Genomic DNA, 16,843 nt, shown 5'->3' on the forward strand with positions numbered 1-16,843 from the left:
CTGCTTTCTAGTGTTCTTTATAAAGTTCAAGTAGTGTTTAAACATTGTAGAGTTAATCTGATTGCATACGAGTTCAGAGAATGAGCTTGACTAAAACATCTGAAAGAGATTTGTGAAACATTATTTATGGCTTTGTATTTTCAAAATGGCTTAACAAATCTAAACCATGTTTAGCTGCAGTTTATAATCATAGAACCAGGCCCTGTGTACCATTTGGCATTTCCAGAAAAAATCTTATATTTATTGCTGGTGAAATCTTGCCCTTTCAGAAGTTTAATGTAGAAATTGAGTCTTGAAGGGGTACAAGAATGGATTACGCTGGAAGATGAGGACAAGAGTCTGACAGTGCTGTGTGGCTTTTGAGGGCTTTAGACTGCTTCTATTTAATTGCGCTTTTTTTTTTTTTTTTTGAATTTAGATTGTATTTTTAAACCATTATCCAACATATATAAATCTGCTTTTGCTTATGTTGGTCATCTAAGCTAGTTAAAAGAATTTGATACCAGATTTCTGTATCTGTCATTTAAATACAAACAGATTGAAGTCATTTTTCTGTTCTTGAAATTCAGTGATTGTTACAGCAATTACTTTTATCTGTTGTGTCTATCTTTCAAAGTACTTTGAACAGACAATCCCTGCTCTCGTAAATTTGCAACTTCACAGAAATCCTTGTGGGCCTTACTTTTCCTGTGTTCATTCCCAGACTGATTTTTTTTGTGTGTGCAAATGGAAATGTTAATCAGCATCTTTTTATCCAGTTTTTTAGTTTTTTTGAAAGAAAAGTGAGTCCACTTCACCCACAAGTAGGAGTAAGGAAGGTGGGTGGAACAGTTAAAACGTGGAACTTGAAAAGCCATTTCATCCAAATGTTCTTCTGTATGAGAACTTTTCCTATGAATAAAGAGGCTGAGCTTTTCTGTGCAAGAAACAACACCAACAAATCTCTTCTGGATGTTGACAGAAGAGGTTTTCTTACTGACCTAGATTGTCGAGGAAGCATTGCAGGCAATTCGAAAAAGCATTCTTGCTGCATCTGTGCTGTAATTTTTGCATATACATAGTGAATTAGGTGGTGTCATTTTTAACACCCCTACCAAATATGTCAGAAATACTTTCTAGTGTAGCCCCAGCTTCTGATTGCCTTTGCCATAAAAGCAAATTGTAGAAGGAGTGGTTCTGAGCTGCAGTCCTTACAGAGGGTCAGTGCTTGTGCTTAGGGGAGGAGGAAGGGAAAGACGTGCTGTTTTGATTGTAAAAACAGATGAACTGTTGAAAACTGTTTAAGTAGCATTGCAGAAAAAAAAAGATGTGTTGGTTAGGCTTTCAAAGATGTTAATGCATTATGCGTACAGATGCGGATCACGAGGATCTGATCCAAAATATGTTGAAGTTTATAGAAAGCCTGTCTACTTTCTGTGCATTCTGGATAGCTCTGCTGCTGCTGCGTACTGTGGACCTCAGAAGCTTGCAAGTTCTTCTGGCAGGAAGAGCAGGAGCAGGTCTTGTGAATCTGGTTCAAAAACCTGTCCAGCACTGAAACACTTCTTCCAAGAAAGTAGCAAATCTAATTTTCCCTTCATGTTAAAGATAACTCAAAGTGAAAAATCCTCGAGGAAAAAAAGAGTGAACAGAGAGGTCTGTGTTAATTGGTTACTCAAGTCAAATTACTCGAGTAAGCTCGTGAAGTCAAGCCACACCAGAAGGAGGTTGGAACAATGTGCAGCAGACAATCTGGTGAACGCGTACCATTCGGTACCACTGTGTTTGTTCAATTTTGTTTGTTAAATGCAGATATGTGGTAGGTCTGTTGCGCTAAATCATTTTAAGCTTGTGTGTCTTTGGAGGCTCTCTTGAACAAAGGCCAGTATTTCAGCTGTTCAAATTTGAACCGACTTCATTTTTCACAGAGATGGAATTACAAAGGCTGCATTGTATTAGCATGATTACAAGAATAAGCCCACAGATAGTAAATAGTCTTAACATGTCCCCATTACTACACAGCCGTAAGGAGTTAAGTATGCTTTGAGAATTCAGAACACAGGGAATTTTGTTCTTTAGCCACCATGGCAAACAGGCTGAAAAATTCATGCCAAGGTCTTAAGGTTACTTAGTATAAAAAGATGGAAAAATGGAACCCGAAGTAAAGCATGTAATGTTTAAATTTTTAAAATGGAATGGTTATTCAATTAAAATAGTTTTAGCCAAAGTTCTGTGAAGCCTTCCTTTCAGAAGGAGGATGACAGCCTAATTTTATCGGATAACTCATCTTTCAGGATGGATGAAATAATACGACTGATGCCTTTTTTCTTCACTCAGTTGTAACAATAAGGAGAAATAGTTTCTGTTGGCTAGAAGAGTACATCTTCATTAGTACATTCAAGACGTCAGAGTGTCTGTATGCCTGATGCTCTGGCATTCCTTGAGATCTTGAATTTTAAAATCCTGTAGGTTTTGGAGGATTTCTTTCAATTTAATTTTTGCTACTATTTTTTCTGGTGTCAAATTCTGCTTGACTTGTGAAGTATGATCAGACCTTAAACTTTTCACCAGATCATTAGCACTGATTGACTTAAACAAAAGAACATTTATATCTTTCATTTATATCTTTAGCACTATTTGATTTCAATAAAAGAAAATTGGTATCTTTCTCATGTCCTTTTTTTTGTAGTTATTGTCAAGAGTTATTTGTTATTTCCTGTTAATTTTAATCTGCTGAGGCTGCAGAGCTTGATCTGCAGGACAGAGCAGATCTATGTTCTCTCTTCTCACAGGTAACTAGTGATAGGACTAGGGGGAATGGCCTCAAGTTGTGCCAGGGGAGGTTCAGGTTGGCAGTGAGGAGACATTTCTGCTCAGAAAGAGCAGTCAGGCACTGGGACGGGTTGCCCAGGGTGGTGGTGGAGTCACCGTCCCTGGGGGTGTTCAAGGAGAGGTTGGACGTGGTGCTTGGGGACATGGGTTAGTGGGTGACAGGTAAGACAACGGTTGTACCAGATGATCTTGGAGGGCTTTTCCAGCCTTAATGGGTCTGTGATTCTGTGTTGTTTGTTTGGTATTCATATGGCTGAAATAAAGATTGAAGGTTTCCTGGAGCCTCCTGGTATTACCTGTGTTTTAGTTGGTCTTTCGCAGGTGCTGCTAAGCCATCTCCAACGCACAGACATCTGGGCAGCTTTGAACATTCCTTTCAGTTAGGACCCTGAAATCATTAAAGATCATTTCTGTGTCTCCCCTCAGGACTTCAGTCTAGAACATGGTAGATGCTTATAAGCAGAAGACAGAAGGAAGAAATGGGTAAATGCAGAGGCTGCCTTTTCAGCAGTCTTCCCTGGCTTGAGGTCAGCTATTTGCAGTACAGTACAGTGAATTACTATTTTTTTTTTTTGGGTGTGCAGAGCATGTAAGAAATTCTCAGGTCTGCACTTAGAATTCGACCTGCTTCAGCTGTTCCTCAGGCAGGGCTGGGTGTGCCTGGCTCTCCCAGGGAGCAAGCAGCGTTTGTCCACCCCGCCGAACCTTGCTGCTCTGTGCCCCAGTGAACTGCGAACTTGAATTTCCCAATTCAGTGAGGATCTGTGGGATTGTGGTTTACCAAAATGCCAACTAGCGAAGTCTGAGTGTTTTTGTGTTCTGTTTATTTTGTGTACTAGCTGAAAGCCTGTACACTTAGCTTCCTCTTACCATTATTTAATATAGCAGAAATATAATGTTGAAAATCCATTATGTTGAAAGAGTTGGTTTGACCTTACTGGTAGGATTGCTCTTGGCTTTAACACTCTTAAATTATAACTGTGTAAAATACACATGCTTGCTATTGCCAAGCTTTTGGAAGTTTAGCTTTTTCACACTGAGAAGTCACAATCTACAAATTCCCATACAATTTTTTTCCAGCTTCACTGTCCAGAATACAAGTGCCTCTCAAAGAAATGAGTTTTGTTTAACTCCACACTGTACTGCTTCACTAGGAGATGAAAGCATCCAGAAAGCTGCCAAAACTTGTTGATAGGTTCAATATTTAATAACAAAATATGTTCAAAATTGCATAGGTTTCCTTACACACTGTTTTCTCCCATGAGAGCTGAGGCTGTTATTGCAAACCCACATGTGCCTTAGCTTCAAGATGAAGTACATGCCTCACTCAGCCTGTGTAAGGGGATAAAACCAGACATGTTCATAGAACCAGGAGAAGAATTGCCCAGCCAACATACTTTTTACCATTTCTAATGTTTTTTCTATTTTACTTCTTGCTTTTAGAACTTTTCTACATAATTAAACACTTTTTGGAACAATGCTAAAGCCAGTATGGAACCTCAGTGTAGTCAGCCACTAACATCTTTATTACTATGGAGAACTAACTGCTCAGTTACTCTTACTTTAGTACAAAATCATCCTGTAATTTGAAAGACAGTTTTTATATTTGGGAAGAGTAAATACTGGCCTAACAAGGATACACGGTAGGGTAGACTTTACGTTCATTGGTTCGTTTCTCTGTGTTGAAATTTAACAGCTGCACACATTTATGACAGGCAAAATAGTGGGTGTTGTTCTATCCCATTCTTGACCCAGCTAACATTTGTCTTGGAGAAGAGGTTACAAGCCTTGGCAAGCTACTGCATAAAACAGCTGTGCAACTTGAGAGTTTTTCTTATCTCCTTTAACTTCCAGATTCCACAGAGTTAATCGATAACATTTTCCTCACTTACATGTAACTTCCCTGGAGTTAGGTTTTTATTCTGTGAACATTAACGTTGTTTGTCTTGAAGTCATATCGTTTGCACAGAATCTAAACATACAGCTCTGCCATCGAGATCTGTAAACTTTGATGTATTATTTCTTAAACACTTCAACACACTGTAAAAGTATAGGTATGCTTTTAGAGTTCAGTATAATACCAAACATCTGTATTACATTATACAATTTGTAATAACTTTTTTAATATTTCAGCAAGAACACAGTTATTTTAGCCATATTTAATGTGTTTGGTTAATAAAACTGCTGGCAAAAAAAAAAAAAAAAAAGAATGTGCTTACTAGGAAGAACATGTATTGAAAAGCTTCAGGAAGCAGTGGAAGAAGTGTAAGGTCATGCATTCATATCCAGATACTCTTAAAAATCTGTCATTAACAGTCTTTGGATGTATTTGTAGATATCTGGATAGAAAGTCAAAAGGAGTTTGCTTAATGACTTGAAAACTGTCTGACTTTCAGCCTGTATTGGCATGGATAGTTTCATTGCTGTAGATGTGGAATAAGCTCATTGTTAAAAATTTCAAAAGGTAGACACTGACTGTCCAAGATGACCAAACAGGATTATGTGGGTAAGGGTAGGACAGATGCTGCCCCAGTTGAAGTTATGAAAACTCCGGTAGCTATATGGGCATCTGTGTAAATCAAAATAAGCCGTGCTTGAAGACCAACAGGAGAATCTGTTGTAATATCTACTTTTGACATTTACTAAGATGACCTGAGGGGACTTTTGCTACCCCATCTATTGTTCTTTAATTATAGTCATAAGATTATAGTCATAATATATTTTTAAGAAGTACGTAAGGGAGTGTAGAATCATTTTATAGAAGAGCAAACACTGAGACTTGATTGCTATGTAAATTTGTAAATTATGGCTGATAATTTCTGCCATAATGCTTTAGCAAATGAGATTTCCTTCTTCATTGCTAATTCCTCAATGCAAAGCTCTTCAAAGATGTTTTTAGTATCTCTGAGTCTGTTTTCTTTGCATCTGTTCTTTTTTAATAGTAAGCACATTACTAACAATTTTGTAACAACTCTAAATATATTCTTTTTTGTTTTTTTAAAGCCACTGCCAAAAAACATGGTGTCAAGACTATGTGAGTCCAAAAAGGTGTGTGCTGCAGCTGATATGCAACTCCAGGTACAGTCTTTGACCTCTATGATTTCTCTCTCTCAGTGTTGGGAGCAGTAATTAAATTCAAAAGTCTTTATTTTGTGAGGGCAGATGTTATTGATCAGTCGTTCCCGTAAATGAATTATCAGCATTGCTTTTCTTCAAAGGGAGTAAAGGAATTTAGGTTATTATCTTATATGAGTATTTAATTTTTTTCAGTCCTACTATGGTAATTCTCCGATGTGATCAGTAACATCATAGCAGTCAGCCAGTTTTTTTTACAGTGAGAGTTTGGCTACATTTGGTATACTGCAAGCTTCTGTTGTGTGATTTTTGTAATTCTGTTTTCTTCTTCTTTTTTTTTTTTATTTTTCTTTTCCCTTAAGCCAGAAGCATTTAATTTTCTTGCTACGGTTGACCTAGTGTTTAGGTGAGGTAACTCTGCTCATACCTTAATAAAGGGTTTTCATTATTTTTGAGATGTGCAAAGAAGCAATTCTCAAAATCAACCCCTTGTAATTTTTCTGTTTGAGAAGTGCATGAATGTTTGTAACCTTGTCTACAAACTTGAGTTGCACTAGTTAACTGAAGTTGTTTTAAAAGAAAAACTTAGTTAAATATTTGCAGTTTGCTCTCTGCAGTAATTTATAGCGATTTAAAACTAATCAGAATATTTGAGTGTGGACCTGTAAATGTATACACGTCAGTTAAACTAATCAAAACCAGGCTTAAACTGTTTGTGGTGTATACATGTATCTTTCAGTGGTGAAACTGAACGGATTTGTGAAATGTGCTTTCAATGCTGCAGTCCTCCTTGCTGGCCACTGTTGGCTGTGCAGGCAGCGTGAACCTGAAGCAATACTTCAGTGACAGGAAAATAACTGAGCCCTCTCTGCAGGTGTGACACTTCTGGCTCTGAAAGGTTCTCTTTCTAGAGAGAAAGATGAGAATTCAGAAAGAATATAGTCAATAATATCATTAATCAATGTAAGAGTTTTTTGGCAAAGAAAACAATTCTGGATCAAAATAAAATGTATACTGAGGATGCTTAATTGATGACCTCTATTCACGAAGTCCACCAACACAGAATAATTTGACAATGTGCAGACTAGTAACCACCACAGTGATGGTCAGGTGCCTTCATATGCACCTGTTCTTTATTCTGTGTCCATATATCAGCTCTACAGAGATCTGATGGATTTCCTTTCAACTTCTAATACGTATTTGCTGTAATCCTGTCAAGTTTTGAGGCCATATTGACTGTGTGTGGACTAAATGGGCTTGTATAACAAGAACACTGAGTCACAGGTAGATATCAAGTGACACAATGCTCCTGTCCTGTGGCAGGGGAGATGGTGAGCTCCAGACGGACACTGAGGAAGGGGTCAATATGGTGGTCTCATGGGTTGGGCTGGGCGATACCCCCAGCTGCTAACTGTCAGGTGCTTCTCCCACCTCCCATGGGGTAGCTCCTGGCTCTGTCCCTGGGTGACTCCAGACCCCGTACATTTAGAAGTGGGGAGAGAATACCCAGCTCTGGTGGGCTCAGATTTCTGCAGCACCTCATAACTGGCTGGTGCTGGCAATGATGCAGTGATTAAGCAGGCTGTTTGCCCTCAAGTTACACTCATGTAACTGAACTTTATCTGGTCTCAACCCCTGACAAGCTACCACAATGCCACACTGAATAATATTAGTCATTTTCAACTTTCAGTACCATGTTCTTGGAGATTCCAGTTAAAATGCCTGGAGAAGTGTGCACTCATTTCGAAAGACACTGGCTGGCAAAGCCACTTACTTTATTAATTCAGGAAAAAATGTCCCAGAGAACTTGATTGCATCGCAGATCTAAAGTTCACATGTTCTTTTGTATAAGTTTGTATTGTTACTCATGGTAATTCAAAAGTAAAATAGTTCATTGATGAAAAACATTTTGATCTGCAGGTGCCCAAGCACACGTGTACTACTAAATGTACAGTCTGAAAAGACTGAATGGTGACTCTTTATACCTTTTCTCCAGGCTTTGAAAAGAACATGTTCTTTAGTGACGACTAGATAATATGCAGTATGTGGCCTTCAAAAGAAATAAAAATGCTTACAGTTCTTTTTCAGCAGTGAGGAAAATGCCTAAAGGTTCTTTTGTCATCTGGTCAGAAAATCCATCTATTGGCATGTGAAAATAAGAAATTACACTATGTTTTTCATTATAGCTCTGTCTCTATTTTTGTCCAGCTCATGTAATCAGTTAGTCAAGAGGAAAGAGATGAGAATCCATCCATCTTCTCATGAAGCTTTTGCCATGCAGATTAAGTCCCAGAGTCTTTCAGAAAGTCAGCAGTAACTTCAGTGGGAAATGCGGAACTGTTTACATGTTAATCCTAATGAGTGGGCAGGGAGTCAGAAGGAACTGGAGAATCAAGTGAAGCTGATAAATAGCAATGTCACTGCAAAATGGAAAGGCTATACGTAGAGAGACAACTACTTGATGGCCTTTTTATATTTCTAGGTCTTTTGGGAAATGGGTTTTACTGAAATTAGAAGTCGTCTTCTAACTGCTGCTTAATGTTAAGTGTTAGCATGCTCCTCAGCGGCATCATGTAAAATCCTGCGGACCTGGGATGTGTCTCCTCTTCCTATTTCAAAGGCCTGCATAAACACACACAACTGTGGTTCATAGATGGGAATGCTTTTGGATATAAAGTTCATCCAAGTTTATTTTCGGGGCTGGATTTTTTTTACTGTGCTTTCCAGGTGGCCTGGCTCATAGCTTGCTTCCCACGCTTTACATGTGCCAGGATCGGGGGAAAGCTTATAGCTGGCTTTAATGACTCATTTCCCTTGCTCTCTATTACTGCATTGTTCTTTAGGCAGACCATTTCACTGGCCTTCAGCTGTTGTTTCCCCACTTCCTGGCTGTGAGTTGAGCTTTTGCTCCAGCTCTCTGACCACAAGCTACTCGACTCCAAATTTTACTTTAGAGAAGGTCTTGTGCAGCACAGTTCACTCCATCTTGTATGGAGCACAGAGGAGCAACTGCAAACAGGTCCTAACGAAGCAGGGAGTTGGAAGAAAGAGGATCAAGGCTGGGCTGAAGCAGGATGCCACATTCAGTGATCAGATGCTGAAGTTCCTGGTATTTGGTTTGGGTTTTTGGACAGGAGAGGGAAGTCAGCGTGAAACGGCTCCTGCAGAGCCTAGACTGGCAGAAGAAAATGAGTTCTGTTGCACTGTTAGTTCAGGTAATTTTCAGACCAGTTAATGGTGTTTACTGTTGGTCATACTCTGTCACCCTTGCTGCTGTAAGCGCAGGCAGCCTTGTTAAACTTTGTTTTAAAAAAAAAAAGGCACACCAAGATTTTGGAGACTAGCTCTTGACAGTTAAAAGAACAAGGAAAAACATTACCAAACCTCATTCTCTTGCAAGATAAAAGTAAAACTACTGTAGTCTTTATGAGTTAGTATATTTTTTTCTTTAGATTTTTAGTTTTTCGTATTATCAATATAATGGAAAAATTAAAATATCCCTGCAAAGTTTGATTAAAAAAAAAAAAGAGTACTCATTGTTTGCCACTTGGTGCAGTATTTTCATGAAATTATCCTCAGAACATGTCAATAATGACTTACCTGTGTGAGTTTAGGTCTTACTGACCTCTTCTCCTCGTTGGCATGTAGGAAGCACGCAGAAAAATCAGAACTAGCTCCTGCATATTGGGGTTTCTTCATCCCTTTATTTTAGAACCCTCACTTTTTCTTGAAAATCAGTTTTCATGCTTGTTGCTTGAAAATACTACCAATGGATTTATCAAGATGGGTTATTCAAACTGAAGGAATATATATGGTCCTTCGGAAACATTCACATTTTTGGTCTAAGCACGTGTTGTGTCCAGCTCTCCCCAAACTATGTTGATCTGAAATAAACTATGAAATAATTTGGAAAGGTTTTGTACCCAAATTTCACAATAAATCTTTTTCAAAGGTTGAGGGGGTTGTATTTTTCAGATCCCATAAAACATCCCTGTAACCTTTTCTCCATAAAATGTCTGCATTTTGTGGTTGCAATTTCTTAGACAAGCAATGTGTTTATCTCATTGGGAAAGGCATTGCAGTTTCTCTGGGAGTGTGACTGGGCGCGAATCTCTGGCCAAATTATTTGCTTCATCCCTTGCATAAAAGTTTTTGGAGGCTCCCTAGTGTCAATTTTTGTATGAATTCTGTCTACCACAGGATAACCTGACCTGAACACTTCGGCTTAAGTATCTGGATCCACCAAACTTCTTCAAAACACCATTTTACACAGCACTGGGTGTCCTCTTCTGTCTTTCCAGCACTTCGACACAACAGGAAATCATCATAAAAAAAAAAAAAAAAAAGCTTCATTTTTTTCCAGTGATGGAACCAATTGAGCCCTGGTGATGTCTTCTTTGCATCTTATTTCATATTTGCCGTTCAAGTGCCTGACACTCTTCTTTGCTAAATTGACCTGAAAAGTCTTTCTGTTGTGCTGCTTTCCTGATCTCCAGACACCTCAGTCGTTCAGTCACGCATCTGTGCACTGCCAGAGTTCACATGCTTGTGCACAAAAATTGCCTGTGAACAGCCCTTAGGTCTGTGCCACAATATTTTACTATTGCAGTGTGAGCTCAGGCTGAGCTTGCACTGGAGCAGCTTGGCTTAAGTCTCAGTGACCTAAACATGTATTTATGATAGGCCACGATAGTGAGGGCTGGTGTACTGCAAAAACCCATTTCTATCCTTCTATGGTATCGAAAAATAGAAGATTTACAAAACCATATAGATTTAAACTCTTCCCTCCCTCTATTCTCCATCTCCCTTTCTTTTGTGTTTTTATTTATTTATTGGATTGATTGTCAAATGCCAAGCCATGTGCCAAAGACAAACGTTTTCTATCTCTTTAGGTCTTTTATGCTTCCTTGGACCAAATCTACCATGGGAAACATCCTCTACAAAAGTCAACCACAGAAATTTTAAAGGAAACACAGGAGAAATTTTATGGATTGCCGTATGTGCCTAATACGGTGAGTGAGTATTATCACAATATCAACATACCAAAGCAACTAAAAACAGTACCAAAAGCTGCACCTTTTCTTCAATAGCGTATTAATAGCCTCGCTTGTCCCCCTACCCCCAACCCCAACACTCACATGCTTATTGTGTTGTTATGTGGAAAAAGTTTTCTTTCTTTCATTTACTTTATCCAGAGTGTTGGTAATTTTTAGGTAAAAATCAGCATTACTTAATATAAACACTTCTGTATGACTGTAGCTTACCATGATGAACTGAATTACCTCTTCTTCCTTTTTTCTCATCAAGGAAGGCACTGACAACCGTGTTTATTCTAGCTTTGCAAAGGACTGTTTGTAAAAGTCAACAAAGCACTGTACTGCCTGTAGGTTTTTACATACTGAATGTCAGCATGTGAAAGAGAGTCATGTGGAGCAGGACTTCAAAGTGAGCTTTTCTCACTGTACTGCTGTGATTTTTGGCATGTCATTTATTCTTTCATGCTGTACCTGGAAAATGGGCTGAGAGTGTTCCTTAAAGTCTTGATTTTATTGAACTACATAGTTTTGATCTTCATCGTGACTATTAGTGCATTTGTCCTGTACTACACATGAGCATCTGAAGGTGCAGTTTGCATCGATTACAGTCGTGAGACTTCCTACTCTGTGTGGAGCTGACTTCTCAGCTGGAGCATAGCCTGAATTGCTGTTTGACGCTTCGGTCAGAATACCCAGTTCCTTTCTTTGCTTTCTGCTTTTCAGGAAATGTTCTTTTTGCTTACCAAAAATGTGACTCACATTCTCGGAGAAGGGTGTTAGCAGATCCAGCCCTTTCCTCATTGAAGCTATAACGCTTCTGCGGGCCTGGCAAAGCCAGAGGAGTGGAAGCAAGGTATCTTCAGATGTCTGGCATCTTAGCACTTTAAGAAGTGTTGCTTTACACCATTCCTCTGCAGGTGTTAGTTATCTGGTGAATGGAACAGTTCCCTGCGTTGGAAGTTAGCCTGCGTTTTTGTTCCATTTAAAATATTTTTTATTTAGCTGTTACCTTCAAAGGAGTGTAACATCTCATAATGAGCTTAGCCTCAATATGAATAACAAGTTTTGGCATGGAACTTCATCCCAGCAAATAGTACTATGAATGTTTGAATTGTCAGAAAGTCCATGTTCTGTGCGTTTACTGAATGTAAAATTAGTGTGTCTAGTCAAGAATGTTAATATAATTTAAATTTCAGTAAAACTTACTGAGACATTATGAAAATGTAAGCACTCTGTAGAGTAATTCATGTCTGTAATTTGGCTTGCTATCTTTTGCAGCTTTTTCTTCCAAACTTAAGATATGCTCGCAGTTTAATTTGTAATCCAGAAAAAGGCCTTGTAGGTGACAGGTATCTTTAAGTGAAGAGAAGATAATATTCCTTCCTTCCAATTCAGAGTGTGACATTGAGCTATGGTAAGACAAACCAGCTCTTATTTTCATCTGTCATTTTGCTAGGAACATACAAGGCTGGCAGAGAAAAAATATTTTAATGATGGGAATTTTCCCTGCTTCCTATAGGTTCAGACTCTGTTATAAATGATTATGTCAGGCTTGTGTATCTTAAGTTTCAGGGGTGCTGGGTAAAAGTAATTCTTCCTTAATGAAGATCTTACTGCATTAATGTGATTTACTGTAGTCACATTGTCTGCCAGGGCTGCACAAGCATGCATTATTATCTACTGATAAGAATTAACCTCGATTCCCTCTTACAGCTCTTTACAGGCAAGTAAACTTAGTAAATATCCTTCAAATGTACTTGGGCTTCATTCTCATCATGCAGATGCATGTTTTGAAGTAAAATCACAGCAAATATCTTCAGCAGATGCATTTCTGCCTTTCTGAGACACAGCTCAGATAGCAGGACCATTTGTATGCATCTTTTTGTTACAGTACTTACAAATGAGGAACGTAAACTACACCTAATAAGTAAATGCTGCTGTATCTAGGTAGTGATACCTGTTTTAAGGTAAACCAAACCATTATCCTCATCAAATATCCTGTCCTGCAATAGTAGGGATACTGGGCAGAAAATCCTGTAGAAGTCTGTATTTGCCATTCAGATGGGTTTTACAGGCATTTAGACGGTTGACACTGTGTGCAGCAGTATTTACGTTGGCTGTGTTGACACAGACAGTCACAGAAGCTGGTGCCACACGCAAAGCAGAAAGGAAAGAGAGCAGAGACTACACAGACAGAAGCCCAGAGAAACAGCATTACACAAGACTTTGTTTTCCTGAAGAATGCAAATCTCAATTTCTGGCTGGCCGTTGCTTATCTGTTCAAAAAGACACCGAGTTTGCTGCTGGCTTCTGGAGAGTGAAATTCCACTGGGATTTCTTTGCTCTGCTGCTAAGTCCAGAAGCTGACGACTGCCAGGCAGGGGGCAAGGAAATCTATCTGTTTGCCTGTTTTTGTAGTGTCTGGTAGTTTTGTTGCCAGAGATCTGTGTTACTGAGCTTGGAAAATGAATAGACGTTTTGCACAGGCTGGATTCTTGAATCCATGTGATGCCTCTAAAAGCAAGCAATCTTCTTTTTGGCTCTTGTAAGAAGTGGAGATAAACTAAATAATAATGACCACTCATTTTCCTGCCACTTCTTCCTGAATGTGCTTGGTGTTGAAATCTGTGTGCTCTGGGGAATGCAGTATTCTGCTTTTACTCAAAACTTTTCTTCAAATCATAGCTTATTTCTCATCTATTGTGAAGTTTCCATTTACCGTGGCTGGCCGTGCAATTGATAACGCTGTCTGCTTTCAGAATATCTCTCCTGGTTTCTTCTACCTTTGTCTCCAAGATGCCCAGAGAGACTTTCTTAAAAATTATCAGGTGACCCTTTGATCAACCCGAGACACGATCAAAGTTTCTCCCCATGATCTGTTACTTAGTCCCTTGCCTGTCCCCCAAGTTTAGACTTGAAATCTACTTTCCTTTGAAACAGTCATCAAAATTTAATGATACACCATTGTTAGTCCTGCGCCAAGCATAATAATTCCTATCTCCTGCTGTGGGTTTTGGTTCAATATGGAAACAAAAAGTGAGACACAGGGTAAACAAGCTCTGCATTGATAGCGGAGATTGCAGCCTCCTGCAGTTACAGGAAAGAGTTCCTAATAATGAGGTAATTTTACAACAAACCCCAGCTGCCCAAATCATCATAGGTGATTTTTATTTGTGAAATAATGAAGTATCTTGAAGTTTTGATTCTTATTTTCAGAAAAATATTGTGGACTTGCATATTAACCATTTGTTTTAATACCCTTTCTTCATTCTACTCATGGTGGGAGACGCTCATTTGACTTGTGATTGTGAGGAGAAATGGTTTTGAAGAGCGAGGCACAGTGAATCTCTGTTCTTCTGTAGATTGCTGCCAAATAGTCCATTTTGCAGTTTTTAAGATTGTCGCTGTAAGTTTTTTTTAGAAACATGGAAGGATTTCTTGTGTGATACTTGAATATAAAATATAAGTTTTGGAATTAACCCACACACATCATTGCAATTACGTGCGGTAGAAGGGAATGTGTTGCTGTGTGAGGAGCCTTTTGATATTTTTTGGAACATGAAATAATTTGCTAGTATAAGTTTTGGTCTAGCATGTTGACATGCATTAGTTCAGAAGGACCACTTCTAGTGGTGGCCAAAAATTGCATTAGGTTACAGGTTTAATTATGCTTATATATTTTTGTCCAGAGTGCAGTTTTCTTTTCAGTTGGCAATATAAGAAATTCTTAATGGCTATGGTTACCAGTGGTTGGAGAGCCCAAAACATCTGTGAGACCAAATATGTTAGCCAGCCAAGTTTGCCAACAGAAAACAAGGCAGGTATTGTTATAGATACCCTAGAGGGAAGAAGGGTATGAAAACTGGTGTATCACCAACTTGGTTGTTAGGCTTTCTTCTTCCTGCAGCTGGTGGGGACTCTGCCCAGACAGGGATCCTGACCTTGGAAAGCTCCACCTAGGTCCTTGTTTGAACTTGCTGGGATTGTCTGTTGTGTTCTTCACAAAAGAAATCAATGGATGATATGCAACCTAACGTTTGGAGTGCTTGCTTGTGGGAAATGTCAGGCACTACAGGAAGATGTGGCTTGCCCATGGGTGCTGAGGGCAGAAGGGTTTCATTCATGGGATGCAAATAATCTGGTAAGTTGGCCAGCTGAAGAGGAGTTGGTGGCAGTAGGCATGCAGAACTAGCTTCTCTGCAGAGAGGAGATGGTTCTGACATCTTTCTGCAGCACACATTGTCACCTCGTGCCCAGTTCCCCTTTTTATTGTGCTTAAGAACACCTGAGAGCAAAAGAGCTGTATGCATTTTCTTTGCTAAGAGCCTTTTCTTTGGAGTTCGGAGGTGACCTGACCTCATGCTTAGTTAAGTAAGCCAGAGGCCAGAAATTGAGATCACGGAGATGATGTGTTTTTTGAAGTTCAGTATTGCAGTCTTGTACTGGTCACGATCACTGTCAGTTGTGGTGCTGTAGTGAAGAGGAGAGTATCATTCCTAACAGGTCTGCTCCTCAACTCACTTAGGGCTGGCTGGCAGTTCGAGTGAAGTATCTTGTTATCGAGTCTGCCATATGGGTCTTTGTGGCATCTGTTGTCTTACAATTTCTTCTAAGGTCTTTGGAGTGATAAATAAGAATATGTAGTCATAACCGCTGTCCCGTTTAACAGTTCATGTGAATATCAGTAACACATATAAAAGAGAATAGTCAGGCTGAGCAAGTGAGGAGGCAGCTGTCTTAAGATAAATAAGTGATAACCCTTAACCTCTGAAAAGAAAAGTGGTTTTGAATTCTGAAACCTTGACTCAAGTGGTGAACATGAATCTTGAAATTATTAGTAACAAAGGGTAAGTAGTAGCTACCTATTAAACTTAAACTATGATTTCATGTAATACTTATTTTATCTATAACCTTCCCAATTTTGTCCTAGATTTACTAAGTTAAACTCATGCAATCTTAGGGCCTAAGCAAAACTAAATGCCCTGTTTTAAAGGAAATGAAGAACAGCTAAAATGTAGAAATGTTGCTGTTGGCAAAGAGTTTTTTTTAAAGCACCCATACTGGGTTGGGGGTGAGGGAATAACATTTATGGTGTCTACCAACAAAATGCTGAAAAGAACCAAGGCAGGGGGAAAGCCTGTATAGTTAAACATCTGAGAAAAGGAAGTTATTGGAAATGCAGAAGCCGTGTAAAAGTGTGAAAAAGAGAAGACACAATAAGCTCTAATGAGCTAGAACTGTTGAAATTTCTAACAGCTTAAAAAACAAAAAAGTCAATAATGATTTAAAAATTCATCAGAAAGAGGAAGCTTGCCAGATATTTTCTGGAAATAGAAAATACATAAGTGTGAAGATTCAAAAGACAAAGTGTAGTTATCAAGGGCATTGAATCAATGACACAAATTACCCTGATACGAAGAAGTTTTGGGACTAAGGAACCAAGAGCTTTAAAGACTTTATTAAGATCATAAAAAATAGAGATCATAATATGAAAAGGTAATTACTAAAAGAATATAAGAACTCAAAAAAGGCTTGAAAAGCTGAGTTGCAAAATGCAAGCAGTAAAGGTAATAAAAATTTAAATAACTACTGAAGAACTGAGATGATCAAGGAGAGTATGGATTTAATAGGAGACAGAGGAATAACTGATATTAGAGAAAGCAGAAATATTCCCTGTCTGTGCTTAAGTATTTTTTTTTTTTTTTTTCAAAAAAATAAATGAGTTTTGATTAGGTAGTCAGAATATTTAACTTTTTCAAAGCAGTCACTGAGCTAAAGGAATTACTGCTCACAAACTTAGGAAAAGTGGAAGTGCTATTATGATAGCTACTCTTATGAAGGGAGGAGAACTTGTTCAGACTTTATCACTCAAAAAGTAGTAGAATCACTTACTAAGGAGTCTGCAAGCACCTTGAGAACAA

The 16,843-nt window shown here is 38.6% G+C and overlaps 1 protein-coding gene across 1 annotated transcript in view; it reads left to right on the plus strand.

Moving 5' to 3' along the window:
- Positions 1-16,843, plus strand: part of MIPEP (mitochondrial intermediate peptidase) — a 72,326-nt gene that overhangs the window by 36,205 nt on the left and 19,278 nt on the right. The window contains exons 15-16 of the mRNA XM_032190758.1: positions 5,815-5,889; positions 10,779-10,898. Of these exons, the coding sequence (XP_032046649.1) occupies positions 5,815-5,889; positions 10,779-10,898 (195 nt within the window). The remainder of the gene's footprint in view (positions 1-5,814; positions 5,890-10,778; positions 10,899-16,843) is intronic.

Source organism: Aythya fuligula, chromosome 1 (genome assembly GCF_009819795.1).
Source record: "Aythya fuligula isolate bAytFul2 chromosome 1, bAytFul2.pri, whole genome shotgun sequence".
Classification (NCBI taxonomy): domain Eukaryota; kingdom Metazoa; phylum Chordata; class Aves; order Anseriformes; family Anatidae; genus Aythya; species Aythya fuligula.